General features: G+C 45.7%; 1 protein-coding gene across 1 annotated transcript; it reads right to left on the reverse strand.

Annotated features, from left to right (window-relative positions):
- Positions 1–894: 894 nt before the first annotated feature.
- Positions 895–12,952, reverse strand: METTL13 (methyltransferase 13, eEF1A N-terminus and K55). Its single transcript, XM_077772659.1, has 7 exons — positions 12,197–12,952; positions 10,742–10,941; positions 8,729–8,924; positions 6,818–6,985; positions 5,359–5,574; positions 2,582–2,713; positions 895–1,363 (listed from the first exon to the last, which is right to left on the reverse strand). Exons 1-7 carry the CDS (start codon positions 12,903–12,905, stop codon positions 1,089–1,091), a joined length of 1,896 nt encoding a protein of 631 aa, XP_077628785.1. The 5' UTR covers positions 12,906–12,952; the 3' UTR covers positions 895–1,088.
- Between the last annotated feature and the right edge of the window lie 251 nt (positions 12,953–13,203).

The following is a 13,203-nucleotide window of genomic DNA, read 5'->3' on the forward strand; positions in this document are numbered from 1 at the left end:
TTTTATATGGATGACACCCCATCTTAGAAACATGCTTCACCTCAAGAGGTTCAAGTCCATTTTAAAGGGCCTGTGAAATAAGCTGAGGTGGTGGAGGGTGACAAGGTTTATTTTCCATGGCACTGCTGCTCATTAGGTCAGCCTTGGCATAATTAGGAGAGATGAAGTTCAAGCCAATCTCAGAACTGCTGGTCTTACAGTTGTACAAGTTCGATGCTTCTGGCTCTAGTGAGATTTGGGGTTAAATGTAAGCTCTGGCTTAACTTTCCTTTATCTTATTAAATAAGACACCTTATGTAAATCACTTAGGAAGTTATTGGAACATGTTAATTTTTATTGCCAATCCATGTTTTCTGGCCATTCTTAAATCACCTTTCCTTCCACCACAGCTCTCTATGCCGGGTCCCACATGTAGCTGTCACTCAATAAAGACTGGAGACTTTAGTCGGCTGTCTCTGACATGCACAGTTATGGGGACCACTTATGTCCACCCTTTCCACTGAAAACAGAACGAACAGCTTAAGCTACAAGGTTTGGGTAGCTGGGGAAAGCGGCTAAGTACTAAAGCAGGTTAGCAGATTCTTAAAACGGGATCACGTCAGCAGCAGTTCCATCGGAGGGAGGCAGAGTAGATGTTCTCTTAAATTTCTTAAATTCTATGGGAGTCCTGCTCATTTTAGTCTTTTGGCACAGAATGCTGTGCTATCTCACTGGAAATCATTCCTACAGAACCAATAGGAAGATAAGGCAAAAGCAAACCAGCAATCAAAGTTGATCGTCTTCCATCCTAAGGAGTTTGGTGTATAGTCATTAAGGCATCACAGGGAATCCTGCTCAAGGACACAGTACAGGGAGCAGAGGGGATCAACCCAAGTAGTACAAGAGAGGACACAATGGGAAGGACATTTTTTATTTTCCCAGATCTTCAGGCAACCTTGCCAAGCTGGAGGTCTCGTGCAGCTGTGTATGAAACCAAGAAAAATATGAGGCTTAAAAAATATCGTGCATTGTATCTCTTCGGTCTCTCGCAGGCCAGGAGCCCAAGGTCAGTCTGGCAGGAAGCTGAGCAGACTTCCCGGCCTCGGCAATCACACAATCTTCACAGTCTTGAGCATATCTGACAGTACATATGTGTCATCCCAACCCCTCCCTGGCTTCCTCAGGGTCTGCTCCAAGGCCTGGGCCATTTCTAAGAGCTCTGGTGTGGCAAGTTTCTGCTCCAGGTGCAGCTGACAGAACAAGATCTCGTTTACTTCACCTTCAATTCGCCGGACATACAGGAGAGGGAATACCGCCTTGAGCCCGGTCAGCACGGAGTCCTTCAGCCCCAAGTCTCGGCACACAAGGTTGAGGATAAAGACACCTAGGGTGTGAGAAGGAGAGTCATGTCCTGCAGATCAGGGGACACGCTGGAGACAAGGTTCCACTCTTAGGAATTTACCACTTCCTGCCCCTGGTACACTGGTGGGCTAAAAAAAAACACAAATGCTTTGAGTTTGCAGAGAATACACCACATAGAGAGAGACAGAAAGAGAAGTGTGTGGGGAATATGTGAACTATGAGAAAACTTCAAGCTAATTTCTTCCTCTTCTACGCTCCTAACAAATTATTTTACCATTCTCCATGCCTCAGTTTCTCAAAGAATTGCTTTGAGAAAGAACGAATACTCCCAAGAAAAAAATGTACCAGCTCCACAGGGATGTTACATTCTTGACATGTACATTATGGAGTACATAAGAGGGCCAATGTTACCCGAGTTGTGACACTTAAAGTTCCGTGTCCAAGTCGCAGGGACCCAGGCTAGAGCTCCAGCTGTTACACTGTGTCACCTTGGCAAAGTCTCTTTACTTCAGTTTCCTCATTTGGAAATGGGCTGCTATGAACATTCTGCCTAGGCCAAGCCATATCAAAAGAAATCAAATGGTAGCTACCATGACCAAGCTGCTAGAAATGTGAACTGCTACATTCACTTTGTAAAACTGTGTGGCAGCATCTAGGAAACTCGAGCACACATGTGATCTATGTTCTAGCAATCACAAGCCTTCATAGATGCCCAACACACCTGCAAATCTATTTTACCAAAAGGCATCTACTGAAACGTTAAGGTCAGTACTACTTATAAAAGTCCCAAACAGGAAAACAATCCAATACCAACCAACAGAAAATGGAAAATGAATGTGGTAAAGTCACACTATGACACTACACAGCAATATAAAGGAACAACATAAACACAACATCATAGGTGAATCTTGCAAACATCATTTTGAATGAAACAAACACTTAAAGGCTACATTCCATAGGATTCCATTTATATAAACAACAAAAATGGGCAAAACTAAGCTGCGCTGACTTAAGTTGGGATAGTCGTTATCCTTGACAGGAGGATGAGTTACTGAAAGGACGTAAGAGGTAGACTTTCTGGGGTGCTGGAAATGTTCTGTGTTTGATGAGAATAAATAAGCATGTTCAATTTGGGGCAACTCATTGAGCAACACACTTCTGATATGAGCATTTTTCACTAAAAAGAAAAAAATTTTAAAGGACCCATCCCTCCATCCTCCCTAACCTTTGCTCTTCTTACCTTCAGGAGTCAAGATGCTTTTAACCTTCTGCAGGAAATTCTGTTCCACAAAAGCCGGTGGTGGACAACTCATTCCCAGTGTTGGGTCCTTACTGTCTACGTCAAACATGATAACGTTGTAGTGGGGCCGCACTGGGAAAGAGAAGAAAACAAGTCTTTGCCTAACACCATTTACATTCCTACACCACCTCTCCCCTGTGACCTGTGGTGGCCGCAAGCAGCTCAGAAGGATGATGTGGAGGCTGTGGTTTGCCTGTAAGGGCAATGACATCACCGTCAGGGGAGTCGTTGTCAGTCAGGATTCTCCTGTGAGCACCCCACATGAAAGACAGGGCATTCATTTTATCTTCTTTCACATTTGAAAGCACTTTCCAAAGCCTTCCAAATACATCAGTGGGGTCCACTCTAGCATGATTACTACTTGGTTAAGAGTGTATCAATAGGGGCGCCCGGGTGGCTCAGTCGGTTAAGCGTCCGACTTCAGCTCAGGTCATGATCTCATGATTCGTGGGTTCGAGCCCCACGTCAGACTCTGTGCTGACAGCTAGCTCAGAGCCTGGAGCCTACTTCAGATCCTGTGTCTCCCTCTCTCTCTGACCCTCCCCTACTCACAGTCTCTCTCTCTCTCTTTCTCAGAAATAAATAAAAATTTTAAAAAAAAGTGTATCTATACAGGAATTTTCAATGTTCTGTTGAACATTAGATTCACCCTGGGAATGTTCTAAATACTTTGAGAACCTTGGCTCCATTCCTGACCAACTATGTCAAGAAACCTGGATGGAACAGGTGTGAAGGGAGATGGGAAGTTTCTGGTATTTTTCTACAACTCCCACGTAATTCTAAAACATTCAAGAAAAAAAGATTTTGCTAAATGGGTGAGAAAGAATTGATGAATTGGATGCACTCCTTGCTATGCTGGAAATGGTTTTTACAAGGAGTAATCCTGCAATGCTACTGACTGATTTTTAGTAAACTTTGAGACTATGATAACGATTATTCAATAATTAATAAATCACGACATAAGGGGCACCTGAGTGGCTCATTCAGTTAAGCGTCTGACTTCAGCTCAGGTCATGATCTTGTGGTTCATGAGTTCAAGCCCCGCACTGGGCTCTGTGCTGACAAGGCCTGAAGCCTGCTTTGGATTGTGTCTCCATCTCTGTCTGCCCCTCTGTCTCTCTCAAAAGTAAATGAAAATATTTTTAAAAAACTTTTAAGTAAGATAAATCTTGATGTAGGACTACTGCATGCCTATTAGTATCCATAGCACAGATCTCATTTTGGTTTCTTAGAGAGCAGAACATGTTGGCTCATCAAAGTCCAAGAACAACCATTACCCACATTTGTAGCACTGAGCCCTCCAACAATCTGGAAGGTGACTGTTAGAGATGACTGCCAGGCTGTTCAACACGAACTGACAGGCAGTCACAATGGCAACTCACCATGCACAAAGTGCCTGCCATAAGCCTGGCACAGTTTTAAATGTTTCTCGTATTGACTATGTTGGCCCCAGCCCAGACATATAACCTGTGGAACTCGGATTTAGTTCAGTTCAGTTTGCAAGGACTATTAATGCACCATCTATCCATCCCAGCACAAGAGAACTCACCCCAGGCATCCCAGTTTGCCAGACCCCTAGTGGGAGATACTCTAATCCAGTGAGAACCAGAGTACCAGCTATGGAATGGGCAGACCAGGAAGGGTGGGTGGCCCAAGCTCCCCAAGTCCCCTTAGGGCTGAACCAACCTGACTGACCTCTTCCTGAGGGACACATGCTCTGGAGAGCACCAGTCACAGGAGCCTACATGTAAAGTGGCAGAAGGAGCAGAGGAGCAACTGCAGAACATTAAGATGTCTTTTGTCCTTAGTCTGGGATACGAATCATTAAAGCAAGATGGAGCCTTCAGACCATCAGAATTACCGCCAAGTAGCATCTGTTATCAGGGTTTCACATCCTCAGCATTACTGCCATTTGGGGCCAGATAATTCTTTGTTGTGGGTGGCTGTCCTGTTTGCGCTCTACTCACTTGCTGCCTGGAGAACCCCTACCCAGTGCTTACAATGACTAAACACACATGTGCAGACACTGCCCAGTGCCCTGCAGGTTTATACTCACTGATCTACCTGAATGCTGTTTGGTTCTGTCTCTGGCTTCACCTCTAGCTGAAAGATTTACAAAAACACCCCCCAACACACACCCCACATTTTCTTCCCTTTCTACTCATCTGACTACAGACATTAGGTTTCACGGGAGGGTGAGGAAGTAGCAAGGGCAGAGGGTCAGAAGAGAATCAGGAGATAAGTCCACTGATCTGTTAGCACCACAAGGGCAGAGATGGTGTGGGTTTTTTTTTCATCGTTGTTGTTTTTATTATTTATTCATTTATTTATTCCAGGGGAGAAGAGAGGGTGGGGGAAGGGGAGAGAGAGATGGAGAATCTTATGTAGAATCTTATGCCTGGTGTAGAGTTCAAGGTCAGGCTCGATCTCACAACCATGAGATCATGACCTTAGCCAAAATCAAGAGTCAGACCCTTAAACAACTGAGCCACCCAGGTGACCCAGAAATGACTGTTTCTGGCACAGTGCTGAGCATATGGCTAGCACTCTATATTTACTGAATCAATATGTCAACCAATGAATGAAGAACAGAATAGGTGAAAGACTGGGACGATCCTAATGCTGCTCTCTTACAGAGAATTCTAGAGGTCCTTGCAGGCCTGACAAGCTTGGATTACTCTTCTCTGAACACCCCTTCAATTCTTCACTTGTAGTACCTTCTCTTCCTGCCAGGCTGGAGATATAGTCCAGGCCATCTGCAATGTGGACCTTCATCCGGTCGCTCTGGGAGAAGCCAAACCACTGGGTGGCCACTTCCAACATGGAGGGGTCGATCTCCACAGCGTCAATGCAGGACTTCGGGAAATGATCGTGGACAAACAGGGGGAGACTGCCCCCACCCAGGCCGACCACCAACAATGCCAATGGGGTCTCTGCAATAAAGGAATAAAGCATCATTTTCTATCTGCTCAGGGATAGTTCTGTACCAGCCTCAGGGAGAGTAAAGTGGGGAGCTGGATCATTGGCTCTGCCCAGAGGATACAAGATGTAAAGGCCCAGCTTCTCTGTCATCCCAGAAATGCAGAGGCCAATCTGACATCTGGCCTCACAATCCTTCCTTTACTAGACCCAGAAGATGAACCAGTACGAGGTTTTTTGGGGTATCTTCAAGTCCCAAAGCACTCAGCTGACATCATATCAAGAGTGCCTACCATGAGCATTATTTGACTCTCCCTAGGAATTGGGAGGGACAACAGCCAACATCTATCTCACTCATGATCACAAGGCAGTGTAGATGCAATGCCCTCTGCCTGGCTTTCAACTCAAAGGCCACACCTGCCCTCTCAGACACCTCAACCAAGTGAGGGCAATACATCCAAGTTCCAGAAATCACAGGAAAACAAAGGCCCACATCCTAGTCCTAAGTACAGAGAAACCACAGCAAACACAGGGAGATAGAAGACAAGAAAGTAGAAAGAATCACCAAAAGGAGACATTAAACATAGATTGACGTCTGAGGATTAAACCTAAGAACCGACACTCTAGGGACATACATCAACACCGGGACAGGATATTTCAATAAGACATACTCAGGACTCTGGGTGAAGACAGGGACAACCTAGATAGGAACATGACCATTTTCACTACTGTGGTCAGATCCTGCTATTAGTAATAAGGCTATGACTGTACTACCCACAACATGATTTTGCTGTTGTTGTTGTTTACGTAGAAATTTAAGAAAGAATTGCATTTGGTGCTCAGATGATGCATTCATTACCTTTTAAAAGCTAGAAATTCTCCTAAAGTAGAAAAGCATTCCTAGAGCCAAGATTTTTAAATGTTCCACATGGTTACAAGAGTAGATACATATGCAATCACTCTGCAAACTGAAGTACTTATAATGTGTACTTTATGTATCTCCCCAAATATACGTTATACCTTAGTATTTCAAATAAATGAACAAACGATAAAGTTTAGACATTAGCACTTGCAGCCATTTCAAGATTACAATTTTGAGTTTGAGAAAAGTTACTGGATGTTTAGGACGTTAGAAGATGGTCAGGAAGAAGAAAGATATGAAGACGCGTGCATTTGCTGATCTGTAATGACCGTTGTCAGACCAGTGATGTGTAAGCTGACCCACCCGGACTGTGGGAGGAGGTGCGTCCGGCTTACCTAGGAGCAACTCCGGGCTTCTCAGCAGGGCAAGGCCAGCAATCATTGCTTTGTGGTGTTCACAGCACAGGTAACTCTTGTCAATGGACTGTCCTGGGGCTGCAGGGAGGTCCTCCAGAGTTTCAGCAGGCCGCTGCTTCTTCCTGTCCTTTTTCCGTTTCTTCTGGGCTGAATGGGAGATAGAGATAATGCGGTACTATGCTTAGCACCCTAGTCTGAGGAAAGCAAGGCTTACCAGCAGCACTGAGCTGTAGCTAGCTTGATCCAACTCAGGGAACCCAATTGCTAAATATACACAAATTCTGTGACCTGGCTGACATGTTGGTAGTTTGAAGTCTTACTGTGGTGGCCTTTATTATGACACAGAAATTGTCAAACAGTATACATCAGGGCTTTTTTTCCCTGTTAAACATTTAACACATACCATTGTGTTAAAAAAAACAGCTGTTAAACATTTAACACACACATTGTGTGTGTCCAATGTGTGAGTCTAAAGACTCAGGAAAGGAAAAGTGGCAAAAACACATCCCAAAACCTGGGAAAACTGAACTGAGGAGCCCTAGCCCCTCTGCCCTGAGAACTATAAGGTCAGTAACAGGATGAGTCTATTCACAAATCCTTTTAGAGAACTTAATTACTAATTACGTCCTCTATGACTATCCTACAACTTCTAATTATTTAACACTTATAACAACCTTATAATTCTCTATTAGGCAGATGGAAAAACTGAGAATCTAAAGAGTAAATAATTAACCCCATATCAGTAGGAGGTGCAGACAGAGGGGAACCTGGGACTGCCTGTCTCCAAGGCCTACCATCCGTCTACTGTACCACACAGACAGTAACACACACTGCCCTGCTAGATGAGGAAATCATAAGTGCTCACCAAAGGGAAGAAATCCTATAAAGGCACCACTACTTCCCTCTGGTATTTAGTAAATAGATGCTCATTTTTTACTCTATACATTGATTTTCTAATTGATTACACTGAGCAGTACTGCTTTTATAATGCAAACACACAACTGGCAAACACAGCAATTGAAACAAACTGTTTTCCCCACCAGTGGGAGTTTCTGAGTGACATTTGGGAGACTGCTTAAAAGGAATCCTAGAGGGGCACCTGGGTGTTCCAGTCGGTTAAGCGTCCTACTTCAGCTCAGGTCATGATCTCACAGTTCGTGGGTTCAAGCCCCGCGTCAGGCTCTGTGCTGACAGCTAGCTCAGAGCCTGGAGCCTGCTTCAGAGTCTGTATCTCCCTCTCTCTCTGTCCCTCCTCTGCTCATGCTGTCTTTCTCTCTCTCTCTAATAAAACATTAATAAATTAAAAAAAAAAAAAGAGGAATCCTAGAGGGCATGGCCTAGATCTTTAGAGTCCAATATTGTAGCCACTAGCCACCTGTGAGGCCACTGAATTGTAAATGTAACTTAATTACAATTAAATAAATTAAAGATTCATTCCTTAGTTACACCAGCCACATTCCACATGCTCAGCAGGAGGGTGGGGTTCACTTACACCCACCATGCTTGTGGCTCCCCTCACAGGGCCTTACTGAATGAATATACAATGCATAAGGAGGAATATGCGAAACAAATAGTCTCTACACTGAAGGTGTTAAAGTGATAATCACATTTTTTTGGTAAACCACCACCCCAGCTCTTATCATTTCAGAGTCAGGCTTTGCTCAAGAATAAAACATACACCTCTATTCTGTTTATTGTCACTTAGACTGAGCCCAGATGGTTAACAGGACAACTTGAAGAGCCATGTGCCTCTGATCACATGTACCCAGGTCTGTCCTACAACTTGGCCAACCTCCCAGCACTTTCTGACCACCCCAAATGGAGTCCATGCCATGACTGCTTGGGTCATGCGTGATGACCCATGCAGTGACCAGTGTGATGACACCTTACCTCTGTGGGACACGTCCTTCAGCAACCTAGCTTCTGACTGCACCACATTCCTGTTGCTGAGGAAGATCAGCCGCCGGAAGTAGCGCTTGTCATCCCCCTGCACATCCTCAACGACGTAGTTGCCACTCAAAGGACTGCAGGCTTGATGCTGAACGGTCCGGACCCCAATGTCCCCACCCACAGACAGAAAGGGCACCTGAAGATGTTACAGAGACGCGGTCAAATACCAGTTCAATTAAGAAACATGAGAAATTTTAATCCTTTCATGGTTTGTGTGTGAGGAATCCTCATACCAAGTTTCTGGGCAGCAAGAACTTCAAAATTTTGCTGTTCTATTAAATAACTTTTCTAGGGCCTTTCATAAAAGGTTTAATTCACTTTTTTGAAAACAAGCTGAACACATAAAGATCCCCCAAACCATTAGTGAAATACAATTGGTTCTCCTTAAGAAGACAATGAGTCTCCCAGGGCGCCTGGGTGCTCAGACAGTTAGGCACCCAAATCTTGATCTCAGCTCAAGCCATGATCTCACGGTTTGTGGGATCGAGCCCCACGTCAGGCTCCACGCTGACAGCATAGAATCTGCTTGGGATACTCTCTCCCTCTCCCCTGCCCATGTGCATGTGTTCTCTCTCTCTCTCTCTCTCTCAAAAATAAGTAAATATATTTTAAAAAAGAAAAAAAAGAAAAACAAAGAAAAACATGAGTTTTTTTTTATAGGAATCCTTAAAAGGACTTTCCATAAAAGCTAGAGGGAATGCAAAGCAGGGGACTAACTATGAAAGAAGGAATCAGAACAGGGATAAAGCAACCATTCCAAGTTTGAAGAAATCTCTCCCTTCCCTCGATTAATCACATCTTTTTCCCCACTTTTCCAAACGAAAAAAAAAATTAAGAGAAAAATGTATTTTCCCCCTAGACTTTTCCATGACCTTTCCCAAACTTTACACCTATTTCTTTTTAATTGCTTTAAATTTTTAATTGATTTATTTATTTTTGAGAAAGAGACAGCACAAGTTGGGGAGAGGCAGAGAGGGAGAGAATCCCAAACAGGCTCCACACCATCAGCACTTCAGCACAAACTCAAACTCACAAACCGTGACATCATGACCTGAGCCAATATTGAGAGTCAGATGTTTAACTGACTGACCAACCCATGCACCCCTATATCTATTTCTTTTGAAAGACTTCCAAGTGAATCCCCAAAGACTGCTGACTCTACAGGGACACAGGCCCTCAAGGGAAGGTTACAAATGAACCTGCTCAAAGGATCTGCGTCTCTGATGGTCATGAACCCCAAAGTCTGCCAGGAAGAATCAAACACACACTCATCTGTAAACACAAGTGAGCCGAATGCCAGGCTAGAATGTAGGAGTCTAGGTTCATCTTTCCAGATCTGTTACTACTGCAAAGAGCCTCTGAGTACCTTGGCTTTCCTATCTGTCAAAAATAAATTCTTTACTAAAATACCTGTAATAAAGTCACCTTTTCACTACCCTGTCTGAGCAGGGTGGAACAAGACAGACAGTATCAACTGATACTACCATATCACTACTTTGGCAAAAACCTTCAGTTTCCTTACCAGTAAGATACCAGACTAGCAATGGTAATAACCTATGCTGTTTGGCTCTTTTCCATTCTACATTCAGATAATGAGGTTTCTAAGAAGAAAAAAAAAAAGGGGAAAGAGAAACACAGTCTGAACAATCCACAGTATAAATAGCTGGAGCCCACAAGATGGACAGCATTTCCTCTGTGCCATCTCTGAGGAGACTCAAGGCCCCACAAACGTAGATGCTACCCTGGGTCTTAATAGTCTCAGTAAGAGCAACCGCTCACCTTTCTCTCACTGCCCAGGGCAAAAGAACATAAGCTCTGCCCACTTAGCCCATAGCTGCTGACATGCCCTCCAGGAATAGACCAGGGGCACAGACACGGGTCCTAGCTCCTTCCAAGACACGTTCTGCCTTCCTGGCTTTTCTCAACCGTTAATGCTGCTGCCAATGCTGTTACCTGCTGCTGGGTAGGCATCCCGGCAGGGGCCAGCTCCAGTACTCTGGCTGACAGCTCGGCCTGGATGCTGTCCATGCCTTCATACTGCTGGCCTCGGTGAAGGGCCACTGTGATCAGCCTCCTGAAGCCTGCACTGGTCGCCAGCTGCTTCCGACCCTCTTCCATGCCAAAGAGCCATTCGGTCTCCCGACCCTGGGGGACTGGAAAGAGGCACCTGGTGACAGGGAGTCCTGGGAAGAGTTGTTCAAGCCCCAGCCAATAGAAACTACAGGGCAGAGTCAGCCCCTGCACAGGACAAGCAACCCTTCCAACTGTGACCCAGTGAGGGCTATCAATTCCCTAGTGCACAATGCCTAGAGAAAAACAACCATCAGACACATGGTAGGTCCCACATGATATGTATATAAGGGGAGGAGAGGCAGGTGCCTAATGCAAAAAAAAAAAACAGCAGTGATACTGATGCTTGTTACATGCCAAGCATTAGTTCAAGAAATTTACAAACTTTTCATTACTCACAACAGTCTAAGATGCAGGTAGTATTCTTATTCCCATTTTATAAATAAGGAAATTGAGACACAGGCGTTGAGCTATTTGCACAAGTTCACGCAGCCACTAAATGGTGAAGCTGGGACTCAAACCCAGGCAGTCCAGCCCCACACACTATGGCTGTATCCACCGTGCTATTATTTGGTCCCATCGGTGGATGGGTAGAATTACGGAATACTTGGGAAAATGGCTCAGTTGTCAGCAAGTTACCAGCATGATGACTTCCACATCTTGCATTCTGTCCAGGATTTCCTATTTCCGAAGGCATTTCCTCATCCTCTCTCTTCTGATCGTTACTGAGCTAATGTGGTATCGCTTACACCCTTCAATAATGATGAAGTTTATAAAGCACTTACCATATGTGAGGCACCATTCTGAGAGATTTTACACTTCTCAAAACTACACAACACAGGTAATCTTACTGGGAGATGAGGAAACTGAGACACAGAAAGGAAAGTAACATCCAAAGTCACACCACCAGGAATAGACTGGGCCAGAACTGAAACCCAGTCACTCCTTTAGCTACTACTCCCTACAGTCTCTTTCTACTCAGCAGAGAAGCACAGGAATGTCCCCAAGTCACACAGCTCACAGGGTACAGAGCTGGGACTCTGTTGCTCCCACCACTCCATGCGACAAACTCCTACCTCTACAATGGGAGACGTGCCTGCACTTACCTGTGCTGCCTCTCTGTCCTCCCTACCAAACCCACACTCACATGTCACCAGGTCTTTCCAAAGGAAGATGTGAAGAATAAGTCTCACATCGAAGTAGGTAGCCAGAGAGCTGCTGCTCCCCCTCCCTCACGCCCCTCTGCAAGATAAAACCAGCCAAGCCACACCCACCACCACAGCCCCAGCCCCTCAGAGCCAGCCCCTCCAGGGAAGAGAGGGCGCGATCCCAACTCACTGATGAAAATGGCAAAATGATTGTCCCGCGATGGTTTCACAGTGGGGCTGTCCACCACGTGGAGGGTGTAGCGTGGCTCCCCCGTGGCCCCATCACACAAGTCCAGAGAGACACTCCCCAGCCCGGCCTTGCGGCACAGCCGGCTGCGCAGCCAGGCATACTGCTGCCGCTGCCACACTGCCTCAGCCAGCCGCTCGGCACTTTCCAGCCGTATGGGCTTGCCCTGCTCCTGGGCACACAGCTCAAAGATCTGAAGGGCAGAGCCAGGGCCTGGCCTGAACTTGGTCATGACGAAGGCAAACACAGGCAGGGAGAACCGAGGTTCTGATTCCAACACCTGGTCCTGGCAGCTGGCCACCTGGTGCACCCTCACCATCCACCCCTCCCGAGAGAAGTGACCCACTGCTTTCTTCAGGACGTGAGCCTGAGCCAGGGAGATGCAGAGGTAGCGACCGCCCACCTGCAGGACACGGCCAACCTCAGCCAACATCCTGTCCACTTGTTGCAGGGTCTTCTCCTCCTCGTCTGTCAGGACAGCGTCCAGGGTGCCCTTGTCCAACACCACCTGGAATGAAGCATCGGCAAACTCCATCTGGGTCATGTCCATCTTCAAGAAGCTCATCTGGGGCCGGTGGCTGGCGTTGCGTTCCTTCATCTGCTTGATGACCACCTCACTGATGTCGATGTTCACTATATCCTGATAGCCCATGTCATACAGCTGCTCACTCAGCTCTGAGTTACCGCATCCAATCACCAGCACCTGAGGGAAAAAACCAACAAGATGAAGGTGATCCATGCAAAGGAATGATCTGCACGTACTTAGGGATCAAGTCTTCCCCTGGCTGGTGCAAGTTTTCAATAAGTGCAGTTGTATGGGCAGGACTGGGCACCGAAACACAGGTGATTCTTTTTAATTTAATTTTTTAAAATATTTTATTTATTTCAAAGAGCGAGAGAGAGAAAGAGCGTGAGCAGGAGAGGGTCAGAGAGAGCGAGAGAGGGAGATA

Source organism: Crocuta crocuta, unplaced genomic scaffold (genome assembly GCF_008692635.1).
Source record: "Crocuta crocuta isolate KB4526 unplaced genomic scaffold, BGI_CrCroc_1.0 scaffold1376, whole genome shotgun sequence".
NCBI lineage: Eukaryota > Metazoa > Chordata > Mammalia > Carnivora > Hyaenidae > Crocuta > Crocuta crocuta.

Excerpts from the sequence above, each read along its gene's own strand:
- METTL13 (XM_077772659.1), bottom strand. The coding sequence starts at position 12,905 with ATGGGCTATCAGGATATAGTGAACATCGACATCAGTGAGGTGGTCATC. Across the intron at positions 5,575-6,817 it reads AAGCCCGGAGTTGCTCCTAG|AGACCCCATTGGCATTGTTG; the intron begins GTAAGCCGGACG and ends CCTTTATTGCAG. Across the intron at positions 1,364-2,581 it reads AAGCATCTTGACTCCTGAAG|GTGTCTTTATCCTCAACCTT; the intron begins GTAAGAAGAGCA and ends CTCACACCCTAG.